Genomic DNA, 21,780 nt, shown 5'->3' on the forward strand with positions numbered 1-21,780 from the left:
TTTCATTAATCCCCATCTAAGTTACAAACTTATCCTGTGTTCTCCACATAACCTACCCTCATCTTGATCTCTTTGAGCTGTGACTGAAATAAGCTGTGTCCCAGCACATCCCACTTCCATGAGACTTGTCCTAACTGTACTTTTCCAGAGAGGATGTGAACATTCCTATGACGAAAGGGTCAACCAGGATTCCTTTTACACAAGCTCCCTTTACATAGAATCAGGAATTTCTACATCTCTGGCTACCTGGAAGAATCACTAGAAACTGTGATTCAATTCAAGTTTTACTCTTTGAGGTCACCTCCTTTATGAAAACTGGCATGTGCTTGCATGTATGATCACCATGGCACACGTGTGGTATGCTTATCCAGAAACAAGGAACTGTGCCTGTGTGGCTCTCTTACCAAGTGTAATCACAATCTTGTTTACTTCTCAAAGTAGCCGTAATACATTTCCACCACTCCCATGACCTGGGTGAAAACAGGGATTTTCAGGATTATAATTCTGGAAGGTGAGTGATTGAGTATCTTATTCCTTGCTCCCAGAGGAGGATCCAATTATGTCCACCCAGTCCAAGCTGAAAGAAATGTATTTCTACTTTCCCACAATAGAACTCTGTGCCCTAAAACCACCTCTGGGAGGTTACAGAGTCATTTATATAGTTTGTTGTTGGGTTTTGCTTTCTTGTTGAGATAAAAGGCAACGATGCACATGGGGAAAGCTTGGGGAACAGAACCTTGTTCGGCCATTCCATAAAGTAAATCATCATTTCCAAAATTAGAGAGTGATAAGGAGGAACATTTAAGCTGTAATCCTCTTTCAGTCAAGGAGCTATCCATTTAAGAAAGCAAATACCACAACACACATTGCCCCTGGGTTCATGATAACATGCGGGTATATCTCCTGCAAGTTCACGTAACAGTTCGGGTATCTCAGCACATCCACTTGGTTAATCCACAGGGGCGTCCCCCTCACTCAGAAACGCTGGTCAACAGCACTTAACTTCTTTCTCTGGTACTACCTTTTAAAAGTCAAACCTACTCTTGGATGGGAGAAATCTACTAGAGATCCCAAATCCTAAAATGATATGAAAACCTAAAGATCAGTCCTACAGTAAGTACTACTTGAGATGATTCAGATGTCCCAATGGCTGTTAGAACCTCATAAAATATTTAAGATCAGACTACAACAGTGATTTCAACCATCAATGGCATTTTATTTTGGAAGTTTCTATGCATTCCATAGGTATTAACTTCCTTTCCCTTACCACTCCCTCCTTAAAAAAATTTAGAAAGATTAAAAAAATATATATAAACTCTCTTACCTAATTTCTCTTAAGTCTTAGTTTAAAAAAACTTAAGTGGTGCTTCTCCTTTATGAGAATACTGCTTTTTTAAGGAGAACTCACAGTCTGCCTTTATGCTCACTAGATTTCTACTCCTTCCTGGAGAAAAAATGGTCAATGCTTCTGCTTCTTTTTAATAAATTCATTTCTCGATTATTACACATTATCATTCCCCACTTGACACCTTCTTAGAAACTTGATTGTTGGATGCGTTTTTCATTTGGCAAAAATTCAATGTGGCTTTGCGTGGGATGTCTAAGTGTCAGAAACAGCAGTGTTGATGTTCTGAGAGGAAAAATATATACAGAGATGCATACAATCCCTGGAAGAACAAACGCAAGGGACTGAAATAGGGGGCGCACACAGTTAAGAAGGCTGATAGACACTACTTGGTTTTGAATTCTATGGCTGTCAGCCACTAAAGACTGCAATGTAGGCCGGAATATAAATTTCCACAAGAGGTTGGTTAGGCACTGCGAAATGACAGAGTTGATTTCACTCTGAAGTACATAAAGCAGACACACACAGGAAGGAGCAGTCTGGGTCACGTGCAGTGAGAAGATCATGTAAGAGCATTTCTGCAAATGTTCAGTCAACACGGGCACTGGGGAAGAAAAAGAAGCATCTGACTAAAATACACTTCCATCTCTAACTCACCCAAGACCCCAGGCCTCCTCAGTGCCTCAGATCTGCAAGGCCAAAATGAAGTTTAGAGTCATGTGTCATTCTAAGTCATCTGCAAACTGGTTTGTTGGGGCCATCTCAGAAGACCTGGATGTGCCCGAGAGGGCAGCAAGTCTACCCGGAAGGGTATGCCTTAATGATCTTCACATCGTCCACGGGGCGGTCCTGGGAGTTTGTTTCCACCATTCCAACTCGATTCACCATGCCTATACCCTGACACACACGGCCAAAAATGGTGTGTTTGCCATCAAGCCACTGGGTGGGAGCCAGGGTCACAAAGAACTGGCTGCCGTTGGTGTCAGGCCCTGCATTGGCCATCGCGAGAATTCCAGCCCCTGGTGGCAAAAAGGAAGAGGAAAGAGTGTGAGTAACCCTGACACTCCAGCCTGGACCTGCTACACCAGCCGAGGGATAGCAAGAAGCCACACCAAGCACCCGACCGGACAACCTTGCCTCCAGGGCAGGCTCTCTGCTCCCGCACAGAGGCGGACAGCTGGACTACCCCATAGATCTTCCTCGTCTTCACCTGAAGTAAAGCTGCTCAGTCATGTGTGACTCTTCGCAATCCCCTGGACTGTTGCCTACCAGACTCCTCCATCCATGGAATTTTTCAGGCAAGAGTACTAGAGTCAGTTGCCACTTCCTTCTCCAGGGGCTCTTCCTGACCCGAGGATCAAACCCAGGTCTCCCGCATTGCAGGCAGACACTTTACCCTCTGAGACCCCAGGGAAGCCCTGTCTTCACCTATTCCTCAGCTTATATCCATCATGATCCCTGCCAACTGCTGGACCAGGTTCTCAATTCCCCTCAAAAATCCAGGAAGGTCTCCTGCTTCTTTGCAGAAGCTTTTGCTTTCTTGCAACATTCAACAAGCAGTGAGAATTGAGATCATTCAGACCAGCACTCTGAAACGCTCAGGACTCCGAGAGGTGCCGCTTTCCCTAATCAGCCAGAGCTCTTTGGGCGCTGCAGCTGGGCAGCTACATGGCACCACGCCACGGTGTCAGGCAGTCACCCTGAATCGCTGCCAAAAGAGTGAGCTTTTAAAACCCACTACCTCTTCCTACCCGGTCCAGCCAGATCATATACTTACCTGTGAATTTCAAGTCTGGATGAAGTTCATCTTCAAACTGCTTGCCATAGATAGAAGCACCACCTCGACCTGCCAGTTAGAAGATGGGAAACCAGTCAGTCAGTCCCACGTTCTACCACACAACAAGAACTATGGTCCAGGGCCAAAAAGACTGGAGTACAGGAAAGGAAAATCAGTGAGCACACCCAGCTGCCCGCTAAGTACACTGCAACTACACAGCCCAGCAGCAGAATCAAGCACTGACGCAGCACATTCAAATCACCAATTTCATTTAGGTAGGACGTTTCTCTTCAAAATAACACTGTTTTTTTTTTTTTTCCTGCTTATTAAAGTAATACATGTTCACTGTCAAAACGCAGAAAACATAGATCATTATCAAAGGAATAGCAAATTCTCCTGAATCTAACAATCTACAATAACCACCAATCATGATTTGACGTGTTAAGAGCTTTCTTAATTTTTTACACTTTTATGAGTACTTCAGACAGGAGTGGTCCAAGCCCTAACCCTGTGCTAATCAATCAGCATTCTTCCCTGCAGAGTTCAGATTGGCCTCTGAATCTGTACCCACCCACAACTCTAGACAGTCGTTTTCAATGGCTCAGAGATGGCATAAGAATTGAAACCTATTCACTATCCTTAACCTAGATGAGGGGGAAAAAAAATCATTTAAGTCAAAGATAACTAGCTTAAGGAGAAAAAGGGACAGTGCTAAGTGGCAATGTGGCAGAAAATAATAATATTACAGTAAGAATTCATTAGAAGGACAGGCCACATACTGTAAGAAGAATATGAAGAAACATGGCACTGGGAACGATTTGCTGGTAACCACACCACCACATTATTTATATTATTGATATGTCCACAAGAGTCCATACTCTTGCTATGCTGGGCACCCAGGTTTATTGTTAGAAAAAAATGATATGTTAAATAAGAATTTACCATAGGAAAAAATGTCCTAATAGGAGATAACTCTCTTAATCAATTATTTAGTCAACCATATGCCTTGTTGAATTATTTTGGCTTCTCAGGGCTTTCTTGATAGCTTAGCTGGTAAAGAATCCACCTGCAATGCAGGAAACCTGGTCCAATTCCTGGGTTGGGAAGATCTGCTGGAGAAGCGATAGGCTACCCACTCCAATACTCTCAGGCTTCCCTTGTAGCTCAGCTGGTAAATAATCCACCTGCAATGTGGGAGACCTGGGTTCAATCCCTGGATTGGGAAGATCTGGAGAAGGGAAAGGCTACCCACTCCAGTATTCTTGCCTGGGGAATCCCATAGACTGTACACAGTGCTGGGGTCACAAAAAGTCTTACATGACTGAGTGACTTTCACTTTCACTTTCAAGTTGGCCAGTCAAGACAAAACAGCCTGAAACAAAGTGAACAGTGGATTTTACCAGCTTATTCTGCTTGCCTGGCAGCCAGGAAACTGGTCAGAGACAGGGAGCTCACTTTCTTTTACAGCCTGCTGTGAAAGTAGCATGTTAGAGCACCATGTCCACCCCCAGAGGGCCTGGGCCCTGCTAAGATGTTTCCATGGTAAAAAAAAATCCTTTGCTTTATCTTTTAGGATGCTCCACCACAGGGAGCCTGTCACAGCCCCCGGTTCAGGAAGGAAGCACTGTTCTCCTGTAAAGAGGCATGGGGGTGAATCCTAACAAGTTGGGGAAACCTCCCACCTGGCCCAGGCTACCTAAGCTTTTGGAAAATTACTGAACTACCAAACTACGTAAAAATTCATTCCAAAAATTCCAACTTGCCAGTATACCGCCAAACAGCACTTATATAACCAATACATTCCCTCTGACTACAGGGTCAAGGTTTCTGCTTAAGCCTGGGGTGGAGGTAGGGGGGTCAGCTGCAGAGCTAGGGCTGAAGATGAAAGAGGAGAAAGAGGGCTATGGGGACAAATCCAGGTCAAGCCCTACCCCCAGGGCTTGAATAAGCAAACTGAGGGTGAAGTTCAGCAGCTCGGAAGTATGATCTCTGCAAGTCAAGGACTGCCAGAGCCTCGTGGAAGAAGCCTGGAGTTTTAAGCAATCAGGAGATGAGAAGAAAGGGTCTGGAGACTCCTTTTTACTCACTAGGCATAGTTTGACCAACCACAAGTACTTCAGGCCATGAAGACAGTTTACTCATAATGTTATCTTTTCATAACTTAATTCAGTTCAGTAGGGTTTGCAGCAAAATGTCAGAAAGACAAATAATTCCAATCAAAGCATTCCTTTGGGCATGTGGAATAGGGGAGAGATGGTAGGAGGACTGGAGTGATTAAAGACTTCTCTGGGGGAAAAAAAAAAAGTTCTCTGGTGCAGAGCGGGCAACAGGTCAATGATCACATACAAAGTCAACAATTAGGAAGCTCTGCGGTCAAAATTGGAGAAGGCAACGGCACCCCACTCCAGTACTCTTGCCTGGAAGATCCCATGGACGGAGGAGCCTGGTGGGCTGCAGTCCATGGGGTCACGAAGAGTCAGACACGACTGAGCGACTTCACTTTCACGCATTGGAGAATCCACTTCAGTGTTCTTGCCTGGAGAATCCCAGGAACAGGGCAGCCTGGTGGGCTGCCATCTATGGGGTCGCACAGAATCGGACACAACTGAAGCGACTTGGCAGCGGCAGCAGCAGCGGTCAAAATGCACTGTGTGCCTCCTCTGGTACAAGCACAGGCCCGTTTTCCACACTCTATGCTCAAAGTTCTTCACTCTTCAGTCCTCTCTTTCAAACATTTACTCAAAGTATTTAATATTCCAGACATAAAATAATACAAAGAATAATATGACGAACAACTGTGTACCCTCCTCTCAAGGAATGAAAGCGTGCAGGGACTCCCCTGTTGGTCCAGCGGCTAGACGCCTCACTCCCAAGGCAGGAGGCACAAGTTCAAATCCCTGTTCAGGGAACTAGATCCCCACATTTGAGAATTTGCAGTTGAGAGCTTGCATGCCGCAACTAAGACCTGGTGTAGCCAAATAAATAAAAAGAAAGAAAATATGGCCAGTCTGACAGGGACAGAGTAAAGGGACAAAGTAGGTGATTAAATACTTAACCCCACTAGGGGGACTGTAAGTAGAAAAAAACGTGGGAGACCCCCGTGAGTTAATGATAAACAGCAGGCTTGCTTAGCAAGGGAAGCATGAGACCTGCCCCCAAACAATAAAACAGTGGTGGCATTAGCCCCACATCTTGCCCAGGGAGCTCGGTAAATTAATGATCCCCAGGACATGCTCTCTGCACACATAAAAAACAATAATTTGTGGACCTAACTTGACCATATAGGGATGAAAAACTTCCCTACGCAACCTGGAGGAGGAACTGATGATGGAAACATAATGTCTAGTCAGAAAAGACAAAAAAAGTTCTTCCCCTGCTCCCCGCTTTTCCTTTGATTATAAAACTGTAGCCCAGTTCTCAGCACATGGCAACCCCTCGCCTGCCCACTTGTAAACCGCACAAGCATCCTATTCTAATAAATCACTTATCTATATCTCTTTGCCTCTCACTGAATTCTTTCCGTGCTGAGACGTAAAGAACTGTGGTACTGGGAACTCTTTGAAGCCTCCTGAAATCACACCAGACGGTTTCAAATCCAGTCAAAGGCCCCAAGCACACATCCCCCACCCCCACCCCATTTCCCTCCCTCAACTCCACCATTCCCCCAAGGGCTAACAAGGGCTGTGATGGAGCTCATTTTCCTCTCAGGTAACCACTATTCTGACCAGGAATTTGACATTTCTGTGCATTTTCTTTTCTACTACATATTGTATGCATCCCTAAACAATCCTTGTTGTTTGCATGCTTTTAAGTTTATATAAATGGTACTATACGCTATATGTACTATGCTTAAGTCGCTCAGTCATGTCCGACTCTGTGCGACCCCATGGACTGTAGCCCACCAAGCTCCTCTGTCCATGGGATTCTCCGGGCAAGAATACTGGAGTGGGCTGCCATTTCCTTCTCCAATACTCTATATATTCTTCTGCAATTAGCTTTTTTTGGCTCACACTGTAAGTGATATTTATCCATTTTGTTCCAGGTAGCTCTCCGCAGTATTCATTCTATTGTCTGATTACACTGCAATCTTATCTTTTCTCATGGCGATGGATATTTAGGATCTTGCCCATGTTTTTGCTATCATAAACTATGCTGCAATAACCATTCTTCTACTGTTTCCCGAACACAAGTACAGGAGTGTTCAGGGACTATACCTCATGGGGGGAAGTGCAGGCTCACAGGTTATGAGCGTGTCACCATTACTACATTTCCCCAACTATCCTGTCAGATGTGGCCCCCATCTGCATCCCCAACCAAGCGCTCTCACTCTCACTGCCTGAGGTCCTTTTGCCAGGCTTTCTAACGTGTCAGTTTTAGAGATGTCAGCTCTCTTGTGCTTTAAATTGTGTTCTCCTGGAGCCGTGCATAATTTCATGTTTGGTGGTTATTTAGCTTTCCTCCTCTGTCAATAGCCAACTGAGTGGTCTGACATTTTACAATGTGTGTGTGTCTATATATACATACATACACATATAAATATATTTTATTAGTAGGATTATTCTAGATACTAATCCTTTGTCAATTAATGCTTTTGCAAGTATTTTTTTCCAATTTACTTTTTTCACTCTTTTTATGGGATCTTCTGGCACAAAGAATTTTTTTGCAGTTGAAATTCCTTAAATTGTTTCCGTATGACCTGTGCTTTCTGTTTCTTAAAACAAACAAAACAAAAATCCTTTCTTAGTCCCAAGAGTCCTCTGATGTCTCTTCCTCCTGCTCCTGCTCACCGCCTACAGAAACCTCTCAAGATGAAATGAGGTGGCATCTGAGACATGCAGAGTGGTCTCCCACACAGAGATCGCTAAACCTGGTGCTACTTGTCCCCACCACTCTCACAGCTGATGGGATCACGGATCAATATCCAGCCCTAAAGCAGCCAGAGGTCAGCCAGTTTATCCATTAGGAGGCCCGTGTGAAAGCTCTGCTTCAGGCATTTGACACGAGAAGGTGACTAACCAATCCAATCAAAGCCTCTCTCCCAGCAAGAAAGCCTCTAACAGATACTGAAGCTGTCTTCTGAGCATTTCCAACCCCTTCTCCACAGCCTGCCTCAACCTCATAGACAAAAAAGGCAGGTACTGACCAGTCCCTTTTGCAGCTGGGGTGACCAGATGACCCAGTTCTGACTTACTAATGTAAACAGAAGCCAGTGAGTAGAGCTTCTAGGAAAACTACAGCTTTCCTGACAAAAAGGGGCAGACAGACTCCTCTGTCTCTCATCTCCTCCTTGGAAAGCAGAGGTGATGTCAGCAGCAACAGCAGCCATCTTGCAACCATAAGACAAGTTTGATATCAAAGGCCGAAGCACTAAGAATGGTGGAGTGGAAAGACACAGCAAGCCTAGATCCCTGACAACTGGGCAGAGAAACCGATGCCTACAATTGCTTAACTCCAGACATTTTGTCACATTAAAAAAACAAAGCCTCCGTGGTTTTCTGTTACTTGCAGCCAAAAGGATCTGAAACTGATACAACCACTTTGTTAGTTAACAGTAGGAAGGGGAAACTAACTAGTGAGGCTGCTAGTGGATTACCAGGGCAGATGCCAGATACCAGATCTAACACAGCAAATGACACTACAGTTCTCCAAGAAGCTTTACAGTTAAGAATCCTCTCATGCTCACTTGCCTTTGTGGTCAAAGAGATCTGGATTTTGGTTCCCACGTCACCACGTACTAATTGTGCAACCTTAAGCAAGACACTTACCCTCTCTAAGCCTCAGTTTCCTTATCTGTAAAATAGGAATAGTAGTAGTACTTACATTTCACAGGACTGTTACAAGGATTAAATGAGATAATACAAGAAACCATGTGATATATAACATGAAGCACGCACAGCGGTATCAGTGATGATGAGCCCTCTTTGAGATAATCTGAACATTTTCTGTGAGAGGTGACTGTAGGTCATGATCCACCTTGGGAGTCAGCCCTAGGTTATTCTAGTTTGCCTTCAAACCTCCACCACTCCCCCACTGCTCCTTGCTCTTTGTGGGTAACTTTGCTTCTTATTTCACTGAGAAAAAGATGAGAACTTTCACATGTCTTCACCATGTCCTCTTTCCTTCCTACATCTCTACCCATTTACTTTCCCTCTTCCATTATTAATACACTCAAACTGTTCAATTGACTGTCCTACCACCATACTAATCAAGCCCATTCACCTTTAAAAAACTTTGCAACTACAATTTTCCACTCTCCTATATCAACTTTCTTTCTAGCACATCATTCCTATCAGTACATCATTCCTATCAGCATAAAAACATGGTATTACTATTTCCCATTTTGGAAAAACAGCACCAATAACAAACACTGTCTCTAAGCTTCCCCCTACATCTCTGCATCAATTCCCAGAAAAACTCCATCCCACTTCTTCTCCGGCCTCTTGAATGATCTCCATCCACATGTTTGACCTCACCACTCTGCTGAAACGGCTCTTGTCAAGGTCATCGGTCCTACTACTTTGTCATTAAATCCAACAGCCAGTCCTCAGGCTTCGCCCTGCCTGATCTACGAGCAGCGTCTCATAGCTGATGTCACGTTTCCTGAAATCACACCTTTACTGCAGCTCTTCATTTTCCTCTGCTGGCCCCTTCGCTGCTTCCTTCTCTTCTATCACAGATGTTAGACCTGCATTGTTACGTGAAGACTTCTCTTTCCAATCCTTGCTCCCTCACCCCTTTATCTTTCACAGGTGTTACCCCATTAAATCTCTTGAATTCCTAACTCTATCTAGGCATGCGCTTCCCAGAGGACCAGCACCAATGGAACCACTATCACCATAGTCTAAACTACAAGCTTTAGCTTTGACAACTATAAACCTTCTACCTGGTCTCCCTGCTTCTGGCCTTGCCTCCAGCTTTCCTTGCTAGTCTATTCTCCATGTGGAAGTCAGGGGGATCCTTTAAAACAAGTCTTATCATGGCAGACCTCTGCTCAAAATCCTCCAGTGACATTTCTTCACACTTAGGACAAAATCCAAACTCTTCACGACAACTTACAACACTTTCCATGACCCCCTGCCACTCTCCCCGCTCACTCACCTGCTCCAGCCACACTGGCCTCTGCTGTTTCTCACGGAGCACACTCTGCCCTGAGACCTCTGATTGCTGTTCCCTCTGGATTGTCCTTGGCCCTGACAGTCTCATGGCTTACTACTTTTCTTCATCCAGAGCTCCGCTCAAATAACTTACCAGAGGTCTTCCTTAATCATACTATCCACAATACCACCTCTCTCCACATCCCAGTGGTTGTCAACCAGGCGAGACTCTGCCCCCTGGGGACACTGAACAATAGGTGGAGATATTTTTGGTTATCACATTGAGGGATTCTACTGGCATCTGGGGGTAGAGGTCAAGGAAGCAGCTAAACATCCTGCAAGGCACAGGACACTCCTACAACAAAGAACTGTCCTGCCCAACATGTCAGTAATGCCAAGATTGAGAATCCCTGCTCTATCCCCTTTTCCATCGTTTTTTCTGTATCATTTGTCACCCATATTATGTACTTATTTGTTCACTCTCTCCCACTAGAATGAGTTTCACAAGGGCTTTCTTAGTCATTATTGTATCCCCAGGTCTTAAAATAATGCCTGGAATCCAACAGACATTTGTTAAATGAATTAATAACCAAAATGAAAAATAAAACCCGTATTTTTCTGCACTCGTATTTTGTATCAAGTCTGTGCTAACCATTTTACAAACATCTGCTCATTTACTACTCTTAATAACCTGCGGTACATATAACCACACTCCCCATTTACAGATAAGAAGCTCAGCAAGGTTACCTAACTTGTCTACATTTAAGAAGTGTTCATGTGAAGCTAAGATTCAACCCCAAGCCCACCAGGCTCTACACTGGTAGTTCACCCCAACACTACATTACCTTGCCATGTACCATGGGTGGATTCAATGTCCTCACATATTTTCCTTACAAAGAATCCCAAATGGTCCCCGAATGATGCTAGACCAAATCTGAACTTCTGTCTGTGAATCTCCATGAACTGGAGATTCTAAACCCCCACTCTATCTCCTACTACTCTGCGGTCTGTCCCTAAGTGGTCCTCCCTTACTGTCCCTTAAACATGCAGTTCAGGGGCCTTAGAAATCACATTTCCTGCATCTGTCCTGGGTGTGGAGAGGCAGCTGGGTTACGTCACTGCCAGTCCAGTGTGAAACACGACGCCTGGGGTGGTGGCTCTCCCTTGCATCCTAAAGGCCTCTGTTCCTTGTGCCTCCTCTTTGCATTCATTCCGAAATCTAAAATGCCCTTCCCTGTCCTCTCAAGTTATAATTCTACATTTCCTTTAAGGCTCATCTCAAAATATGCTTCCATCCCATTCCAGTCCCACTTCCACTGTACTTTTCTCTTATTATGAATTATTCCAACCTAGGTTCTATAGATAACAGAAAGCGTATAACCAGGAATGTGCATATTTATTGTACCATTACTTTCTGAAAGTGAGTCACTCAGTTGTGTCTGACTCTTTGCGATCCCTTGGACTATACAGTCCATGGCATTCTCCAGGCCAGAATAATGGAGTGGATAGCCGTTCCCTTCTTCAGGGGATCTTCCTAACTCAGGGATCGAACCCAGGTCTCCCGCATTGCAGGTGGATTCTTTACCAGCTGAGCCACAAGAGAAGCCCAAGAATACTGGAGTGGGTAGCCTATCTCTTCTCCAGCGGATCTTCCCAACCCAGGATTTGAACCGGGGTTCTGAATGCGGGGTTCCCGCATTGCAGGCAGATTCTTTACCAACTGAGCTATGAGGGAAGCCCCCATATTATTACTTTCTAGTTGTTTCTTATAATGAGTACCTTGTCTTCCTGGCAGGGCAGGAAGCTCTGCAAGGAAGAGAAAAATGCCTTGGCTTCTAATGCTTAAATACTCCTCACAGGCCTTGGAATAGTACAGGATACCCTGCAGACTCTTAGCAAACATTCATCAAGTGAATAAAATTAACAAGGAGCTTGCTGTTGAGCACTTTACATGTCAGGTGTTCCTGGAGCTACTAAGAGGTGAGATGAAATCAGAGTGAGGGCAATGCACAGCATAATCAGCATGTAGTTAAATCAATGCAATCACGGCAGCCAGTGAGCTCCATGAGGCTAAGTGCAGAGCAGGAAGGGTGAAAGGAAAGCTTGATAGGATGCCAGGCCACATAGGGAGGGGAGAGAGGGAAGTTAGTAGAAAAGCCATAGAAGACATTCAGAGGGCTAAGGACTCTTTCAACATAGCATTATTACAATAAGGGGAATTTAAAAGAAGAAAAATGGTTTAAAATGAATAGGAGGTCAAAGATAACTGAACTGAGAAAACATCTGGCAAAGGTGTATCAGAAAGATCATGGAAAGTATAGTTACAGAGAAGCCAGACTGAGGGACGTCTGGGGATGGAAATGATACAGGATGCCACAGGCAGCATATCTCGTGTTACCTAATCAGCGAGCAGTCCATACTCGGGACCCAGGAGGGCCCAATTCCTGCTTGCCTTCCATCATAGGCCTGCCAGCAGGCTTAGCTCAACCACTCACTATACCTGAGGTTGGATGCAATTATTTGGAAATCTTTTGAGTGATTCAATTTCATTAAAATTACATCAGGGAAATGTGACATTATGAAGGATTGAGAACCAATTATAGAAATATTGGGAAGCTCTGATATGAGCACTCACGTCTGAGTCACTTCCAATTCTTGTACATTAATCAAGGACACTCTCAGTTCTACTGGTGTTATAAATTAAGATTTTATCTCATAACAAGGGAGAGGAGGAAGACAGGAAAGAAGTACATCAAAGTGTTGACAGGACATTTTCAGACTAAGAAAGTGGCGTGAAGCAGAATTAGACTCTGCCCCCTCCAATAACTGATGAAGCAAACCCCCCAAATTCAATCTCTTTCAAAGTCAAAAATTCATCAGCAAAAACCAAATTGGACAAGAGAGACAATCTTATTCCAAAGATTCTGAAAAGTCAGTCAAGGAAAGAATTAAGAGATTCTTTTTCCTGCATTCCCTAAAAGTAGAAATCAGGAAAGGAGGCACGTCACCCAGAGAATTATTACACATACCCTCCAATTTTATGAAGCCAACAAGGGGAGTAGGTGAACAGCCCTAAAGAAGTTAAGGAGAAGCTCTTGAAGGCAGAAGCCCACACACCACAGGCATTCAGTGGTGGCGGTCAGGCTACCAGCAATGGCCACCTTAGTGGGCAGGAGGAACACAGGGCCACGATGGGGGACGAGGATACACTACTCCAAAATAAGGTTCCTTACTGAATATTTCAAGTGGAAGCAATCTGAGAAACAGCAGGTGAAGGAAGGACTTTCTGACCTTCCCCTGAAGTGGGCATAAAGACCCTCAAGTGAGAGACACCTTCGTACACCCAGGGGAAAGAACATTCCTACCTTCGAGAAAGAAGGACATCAAGAGAAATCTGAATGAACAAACCTTGCTAAGTCTCCCCTAGTTTACTACACTGAGCCCATACTCATACCCACTTTTGTCCGATCACATCTTCCCACAACTTTCCACTCTACCAACCCTAGCATAGAAACGCTCAGACCTTTTCAGGTCTCCATTTCCTTATAAAGGAAACATCACGCACAACTTATATGAAATGAATTTGTATGCTATTCTCTTGCTAATTTATCTCCTGTTATGGAAACACAGCTGAGAACGATAAATGGCATGAGGCTTCTTCCTCTGCTCCAGCTACACTCAAGGGCTGCCCAGGACCCCGGGGGGCAGAAGGACACCGCTAGCATGGAGTCTGGGAAGGCAGAGCAGAAGTTGGCAACAGAGTATTTGGGATGGGAAAGGTAACTGGTCCCACAGAGGTGGGGACAGTGACAAAGAGAATCTACTTACCCTGCAAGCAAATAAAAGGTAAGCTCTATGCAGGTTCCCACACTAAGCATGGATAAGATGACAAGAAATGGCACGGAGACTGTGCAAACATACACAACAAATGGAAGGAGAAAAAGAAGGGAGAAAATACAATCCAAGAAGGGCTTCTCCATGGCTGTCTCAGCTACAGATGCTTCAATAAGAAAAATTCAACAAAACAAGAGCTCAAAGACAAGATAATATAAATCAACAGGATAATGTGAAAAGATGGCAGAGTTGAGGAAAGTTTGAGAGTCAAATGACACGAAGACAGCACTAATAAACATGTCAGAGCAGTAAAGAACAGAATAGACATGACTCAAAATTGAATAAGGCAGAGAGTAAAGGTCTGAGATTATTTCAGCGGATGCAGGAAAAAATAGAAAAACATCATCTCACTTACTCAGAAGAAATGCGACAGACATGGAAGGTAAAGGTGATGAAACAAAGAATAACTAGTTCCCTGAAATAGAAAGTCCAGTAAGTATAAAAGAGAAAATATTCAGGAATACAAAAAAATTTTTCCCCCTGTATTGAAGGAAGGAGCAAATCTGGCCTCAGTATTTTCCACAGCCACATTCAAAACCAGAAGGCAATGGAGTAGGATTGTCTGAAAAGATCTGAGGGAATTTGTCTGGTCCAAGTATACAGTCATGGTCTTTTTTTAACTGGAAGAAATTCTCAAGCACGATTGAGTTAAAAAATATAACACCCTCCAGCCCTTGCAATAAAAACCATTTCTGCCTTCTAGTACTTACGAATAAAGAAGCCTAGTGGTGAGCGCTGAATCCTCTGAAAATGTAAACCCACTCTGTAACTGAGGGACTCATGAGTGCAGTAAAGAAAATGCTCTAAACTCTGATAAGGAAAAACAAAACTAACAAAAAATTGGGAGCAAAGGAGGGAAGACAGGTGTGAGACAATAGAAAAAAATATAAATAGATACCTGCCCCTGGTTCCTGGCACAGAGCTTCTAAAACCCTTGTAATTTCCCAAGTGATAAGAACACTAAGAGTACTTCTTGTTCTAATATTTGGTCTTTGACCCTGTCCCTAATAGATGACTCTCGAAACCTTTATAAATTCCTAAGTGATAAGAGCATGAGGACCATCCTGTGTTTCAATGAGGTGACTCTGGGGGGCTCCTGGATGGGGGCTGGTCGCCAGAAAGACCAAGTCATAATTAGAAGTTAGAATTTTCAGTGCCTGCCCCACCCCCTTCTCCAGAGAGGGAAGGAGAGGAGAAAGCCTAGAAATGGAGCTAATAATTGACTATGCCCACATGAGGAAGCCTCCATAAAATCCCAGTAGTACAGGCTTTAGAGAGCTTCAAAGAAGACGAATACATACACATTGGGAGGGTGATGCACCCCAACTCCACAGGGACAGAAACTCCAATCTCCAGCACCCTTCCAGATCTCACCTGAAGCATCTCTGTTCGTCTCTATTCTTTGTCATATCCTTTAATAAACTGGTAAGTAAGCACTTATGTTTCCCCGAGTTCTGTGTCCTGCTCTAGCAAATTAATCAAACACAGCTGGTGTCCAAGAAATTGCTTGATGTGCGGAGAAAAACTCCATATATTTGGTGACCAGAAGTGTAAGAAGTAAAGTGTTCTGTGTGAGCACATAAAAGTAAAGGAGAAGCCCAGGACGGTAGAACTGAATTTTTCCCAACACAGGAGGTAGACAAAACTAAGGTTTTCCTAAACAATAGGAATGGGTAGAAATTTAAGTATAATTGCCTCATCTTTCAGAGCAGGAAGTCAATTTTTCTGTTAAATAGATACAAAATTAAATACAATACTTTTTCTTTAAAAAACAACAGTATTCATGACATAGCCTAATTCTCTTGAAATTATTTCCATCTAGCTGGTGATCCATCCTTTTAACTAGGTATCTGAAACGCAAGATGTCTAGAATAATGGTCACCAAAAGTTAATGTTCATTATTTCTGAGAGGTGGGATACTGGGGGAAATAGCTAACGGTGGTTAGGAATCCTTAGGAGGTATCCTTATGAGTGATTTTTCTTGTTTTGACCACATTGTGCGGCTTGCAGGATCTTAGCTCCCCAACCAGGGATCAAATCCAAGCCCCTGCAATGGAAGCACAGAGTCCAAACCACTGTAACCAGCAGGAAATTCCCTCTTATGACTGATTTTTTGGTTCTTTTTTTCTACTTTCCTCTATATCCTGTATTTTGAAATGTGTCCAAGTATATCAAAAAAATAAAATGCCTCTTAGTCATAAAGGATAAACAAAGAACAATTGAGAATGACAAAGAAGAAAAAGATGGAAAAAAAGTTGCCACAGAGACCCAAGCTTACTTAAAGGGAAAAGAGCAGGAGTAGGAATCAGCAGAGAGAAAAATGCAGACTGAGAGGCAAGCGCCCTTGAAAGTTATAAATGTTGGCATCTACCAATTTCAGTAATAAATTCCACCTAAATGATGATAACTCCCAATTCATACCTCCATCCTAGACCTTACCATGAACTCTACGCTCATATCCCATTACTTATCCTACTGAAGATCTGACAAGTCTTTCAAATATAGTGTCCAAAATCCAAACCAAATTCTTGGTCTGCATCCAAACATGCTGCTCTCTCAGCCTTCTCATTTTACTAAATTCGAGTCAAGAACCTTGAAGTCATCCCTAACCATCTCTTTCTCTCACCCAACTGCCCCTCCCCATTTCCAACCTCAGCAAATTCCACTGGCTCTATTTCTATCAAAACATAACCTGAATCCAGTCACTTCTCACCACCATCTCTACCATCACCGCAGTCCCAACCGTGTCCAGACTGGCTGACAACAACAGCTTTCTAACTGGTCCCCAGCTCGCTCTCTTGCCCCATCTCTATTCTCCAAACAGAATTCAGTGATCTTTTTAAAGAATAAATCAGATGATGTCACTCTTTTGCTCAAAACCTTCTAATGGCTCCCATCTTATTCAGAATAAAACCCGAAGTCTCTATGACTGTGCCCTATAAGGTCCTATTTGATCTCCTACTGGGGCTCCCACCTCATAGCCTCTGGGCCTACTCTTCCCTCCAAGGGAAAATGTTCTTCTCTCAGTAACAAGGTTCATTCCTTCACTTCCTTCAGATCCCTGCTCCAACCACATCTTCTCAGACAGGACTTCCCTGACTTTTCCACTAAAATCCCATCACTGAATCTTTTTCCTGCTTTACAGGGAGCAGGAGGGTTATTTTCCTTTATTCGGAGCCATGCCCCTAGAACTCAGAAAAACATCTGACACAAGGCAGGTGCTCAATATTTGTTAAATGAGTGAATCAAAGAATCCACTATTTTCTTTTCCTCAAAACTCTGCAAATATCTTTCTTCTGATTATCGAGACCGTGTGCTTAGTCACTCAGTCGTGGTCCGACTCTTTGCAACCCCATGGACTGCAGCCTGCCAGGCCCTTCTGTCCATGGGGATTCTTCAAGCAAGAATACTGGAGTGGGTAGCCTATCCCTTCTCCAGGGGATCTTCCCGACCCAGGAATGGAACTGGGGTCTCCTGCATTGCAGGCAGATTCTTTACCACACGAACTACTTACTACAATTCAGGCAGATATTATTTGCTCTTAGTAAGCAATACACAGAAGTTATGAGAAACTCTGTAAAGCTCAAGAGTCAAGACTGGTTTCTGGTCATATGCGTGTGTTTGGGGAAGGGTGTGTGGTAGCAAGGGCAGGAGTGGTCGCCAGAATCAACTAACCCAGGCCCTGATACCTGGAAGAGAGCTCTGGCTGCCATATACCCAGTTATAAACAGGATGAGGCTTCAGAAACCATCACTGACTTAACTGTACCTGTCCCTGTTGGGTCACCTCCCTGGATCATAAAGTCTTTGATGATTCTGTGGAATTTGGTGCCATTGTAGTAACCTCGACGAGCCAATTCAGCGAAGTTCTTACAGGTCTTTGGAGCATGCTTCCAGTACAGCTCCAGTACGATGATCCCCATGCTGCAGGGGGGGAGGACAGAACTCCAGTCAAGAACAAGGTCACAGCACACAGGAGCATTACAGGACCACTCCACAACTCTTCATTTGCAAGCTTATTGAGTCGCGAAATGATGATAAAGGTCAGATTGCATGCTCAGCGAAGGAAACAACACAATGCAAATAACATAAACACAGACACCTCCTTTGAGGAAAACATGCTGGGGCTTCTGGTTCTTCTTTCAAGCAAAGCAACCATGGACAACTAAAAATCCTAATGCCTTATATACAACAAATCACTGATCATTGGACACTAATATAACCAACCCCTAAATTAGGGAGAAAAATCTTACACCTAGTTTATAACTTTAAGTTGGCTATTAAAATATTGGGAATTCACATTTATTTACATATATATAAGTTTCTGGGGGCTTCCCTGGCAGCTTAGCTGGTAAATAATCCACCTGCAATGCAGGAGACCCCAGTTCCATTCCAGGGTGGGGAAGAGCCCCTGGAGAAGGGATAGGCGGCCCACTCCAGTATTCATGGGCTTCCCTTGGCTCAGATGGTAAAGAATCCGCTTGTAATGCGGGAGACCTGGGTTCGATTCCTGGGTTGGGAAGTTGCCCTGGAGGAGGGCACAACAACCCACTCCAGTACTCTTGCCTGGAGAATCCCCATGGACAGAGCGGCTTGGTAGGCTATAGTCCACGGGGTCACACAGAGTCAGACACAACTGAGCGACTAAGCATAGCACACAGCCCAAGTTTCTGGGGATGGGGTGGAAACTGCGTAAATGAGAGACAGAAAGGCTTTCAGTGATTTTTGAGCCATATAAATTTGGAAAAAAATTAATGGGAAAAAAAAGTACAATTTGTGTGTATTGAGGAAGGGTGCAACAAAGGCAAAACCTGATTACTTCAAACCTTGCCCCAAACCTGAGCAAACTCCGAGAGACAGTGAAGGACAGGGAGGCCTGGCATGCTGCAGTCCATGGGATTGCAAAGACTCAGACATGACTAAGCAACAACAATGTGATGAGCGCTTTCCCCCCTGAAATGCGGCTAAGAAAAATGAACAAATAAGATTTAAAATAGGTGCCTTCTTATCTTAATTATTCATCTACCTCCATGTCATCACTCACTTAGACTTTAAGCTCCAAGAATTTAAGAACTGAGTCAACTTTGTATAGCCTGAATACCCAGTGTGAAGCACAGTGTAAGGACTCTATAAATAAATGTGGTATGTGCTAGAACGTAGCTTTCTAAAAGCCTTCCTAGTGGCAATTCATCCTTTACACCCCTAACATTTAACACAGATTAACAGTTACGCTGTGTAAGACACAATTCTAAGTGCTTTTCCTCTTACAGAGGAACATTCTGGTGGATACTTTTAAAATACAGGGAATAACTTTTTGGAATGGCGATCAGAAAATAACCTATACAAATCTGGAATGAGCATACCTTTTGACAGCAATTTCAACTTCTAAAGTTTCTACTCTCTGTGAAAACTTACAAAAGTGCTTGAGGATATCATAGGTGCAAGGATGTTTATTCTAGTAATTGTCCTAACAAAAAAAAAATGAGAAGCAATTTAAATGTCCTTCATAGAGGGAATGACTAAAATATGAAATATCCATACAGAAGGCTGCATGTATTACACGCAAATTACAGAAAAAAACATACAGTATGATCATACAATCTTATTACTGTTTAAATAAAGAACATAAAAGAAATGTCTTTATGTACAGAGAAACAGATCTGCAGATCATCCAACATCGGTTCAGTTCAGTCACTCAGTCGTGTCCGACTCTGCAACCCCGTGGTCTGCAGCATGCCAGGCCTCCCTGTCCATCATCAACTCCTGGAGTTTACCCAAACTCATGTCCACAGAGTCGGTGATGCCATCCAACCATCTCATCCTCTGTCGTCCCCTTTTTCTCCTGCCCTCAATCTTTCCCAGCATCAGGGTCTTTTCAAACTATCAGTGGTGTGTTTACAGACAGGAGTGGCTGTCACTTCTTACTGTATACACTTCTACAACTGCTTGAATTTAAATTTTCATTTATTTTGTAATTAGAAAAAAAAACAAAACAGGTAGTTGAGAAATTACATACTTTCAAGTTGACCAGAAAAAGTAGAATTTTCCCTTGCAAGAAGATGGGGAAGATGGCCAGGGGGTAAAAGCAGCATCTGAGAGAACTGTGCTCTGAAGGAAAGCAGCAGGAGCAAGAGGAAGACGGAAAGACAATGGCTGGACTTTGGCTATTGATGTGCAAATGACAGATTGTAAGCAGAGAGGTAGGCAAAGACCTGGTGAAAAAAATCACCTTTGAAGGTGAGACCACAAAATTTCAATTTTATATTGCTGGAGCAGTAAGAAATTACTTAAGGTTATTTGTCCTACTTCGGAAACATCACTTTTAACTTTTTCCAAAGAGGCAATGGAATGAATGGGGCTAAAGAACCTAGCTAGGTAGGCAGACAGACCAGGCTCCAAATGAGATTCCCCTACTTACTAGCTACAAGACTTTAATCAAACAATGTACTCTGTAAATTTTGACATTTCCTCTGCTAAAACTGGAGAGAAGGTGGAACAGTACCTACATGATCTGAGTTGCTAAGAGGATTAAACTAAATGTGACGCTACACATAGGGGATATGGCACTAGCTGTTTGGTGCTCAATACTATCACTCCTTGACAGGAGGGAATGAATGCGCTTCTTCCCGTGTTCTCCTAAAAATCTGTGTAAATATCTGAGCTACTTACAACCCTTAATATTTACATGTCTGTCTCCTTCACTATACTAAAGGCAAGGTTGTATTTCATCCACCTCTGACCCTCCGATCCCACGTCCCCGGTCTGTAGACTGAATGCGCGCTGGCTGAACGAAAGGATGAATGAACGGATGGGTAGGAGGAGGGCACTCGGGTCGCTGTCGCTAACAGCGCAAGTGGGTGAGGAGCACGGACGCGGGCAGTGGCGGTCCCCACTCAGCCCCAAGGCGGCCCTCGCGACCGCCCCTCTACGAGGAGGTTGGCCTTCCGAAGGCGCAAGCCCGGAACCCAGCCCCGCGGCTAAGCCTGAAACTCCACGTGGCCTCCACCAGCCCAGCCCCGGAGGCCGGACCCTCACCTGGTCTCCAGGTACACGTTGGGCGGCTGCCAAGAGTCTGGAGGAATCGCCGCCATGGCGAGGCTGGCTGAAAACTCCCGAGGCGATCGCTACTTCCGGCGTCGATTCGCCGGGGCCCCGCGGCTGCTGCAAGACACTTCCGGTTCCCGCGGTTCAACTCCAGAGATGCCAAAATCGGGGCGATTTGAGACAAGGCGGAGGAAAGACCCCCGGCCCTCACCCCCACCTCCAAGGCCGAGAATCTAGAGCGTGAAGCTAAAGCAAGCTGTCTGCTAGGACGAAGAAAAGTGCCAAGCTCCATCGGAGGTGATCTCCAAGTGGAGAGAGAGAGAAAGAGAGAGACCGCGCCATTCTATAGACGCTCTGATTGGTTCGTTTAGACATGGGGAGGCGTGAGCGACCAGCAAATCTGCACTTCTATTGGAGTGAAAGCCTGACCTTCCGTTTGGAAGACTCTTAGTCCCACAATAGTGCTGAGACCCAAGAAGAGGAAGAGGATGGAAGGGGATAGAGATGAGAGCTGCCATGACTAACACTAATGTAAGGCGCTGTACATTTCCATAGCACTTGAACATTATTATGTTATCTACTCCGCAAAACAGTCCTGTAAAGTAGATGTTATTATTCCCATTTTTC

The 21,780-nt window shown here is 44.1% G+C and overlaps 1 protein-coding gene across 2 annotated transcripts; it reads right to left on the reverse strand.

The window, feature by feature from the left end:
- Nucleotides 1–1,191: 1,191 nt before the first annotated feature.
- PPIL1 (peptidylprolyl isomerase like 1) lies at nucleotides 1,192–21,446 on the reverse strand. 2 transcript variants are annotated; one of them, XM_043907326.1, is made up of 4 exons: nucleotides 21,145–21,446; nucleotides 17,879–18,033; nucleotides 3,123–3,191; nucleotides 1,192–2,364 (listed from the first exon to the last, which is right to left on the reverse strand). In XM_043907326.1, the coding sequence occupies exons 1-4, from the start codon at nucleotides 21,198–21,200 to the stop codon at nucleotides 2,144–2,146; spliced, it is 501 nt and encodes a 166-aa protein (XP_043763261.1). In that variant the 5' UTR covers nucleotides 21,201–21,446; the 3' UTR covers nucleotides 1,192–2,143. The 2 variants fall into 2 exon arrangements, with proteins under 2 accessions (XP_043763261.1, XP_043763259.1); XM_043907324.1 differs by lacking the exon at nucleotides 17,879–18,033 and having other exon boundaries at nucleotides 21,145–21,445.
- Between the last annotated feature and the right edge of the window lie 334 nt (nucleotides 21,447–21,780).

The sequence above is a fragment of the Cervus elaphus genome, chromosome 7 (genome assembly GCF_910594005.1).
Source record: "Cervus elaphus chromosome 7, mCerEla1.1, whole genome shotgun sequence".
NCBI lineage: Eukaryota > Metazoa > Chordata > Mammalia > Artiodactyla > Cervidae > Cervus > Cervus elaphus.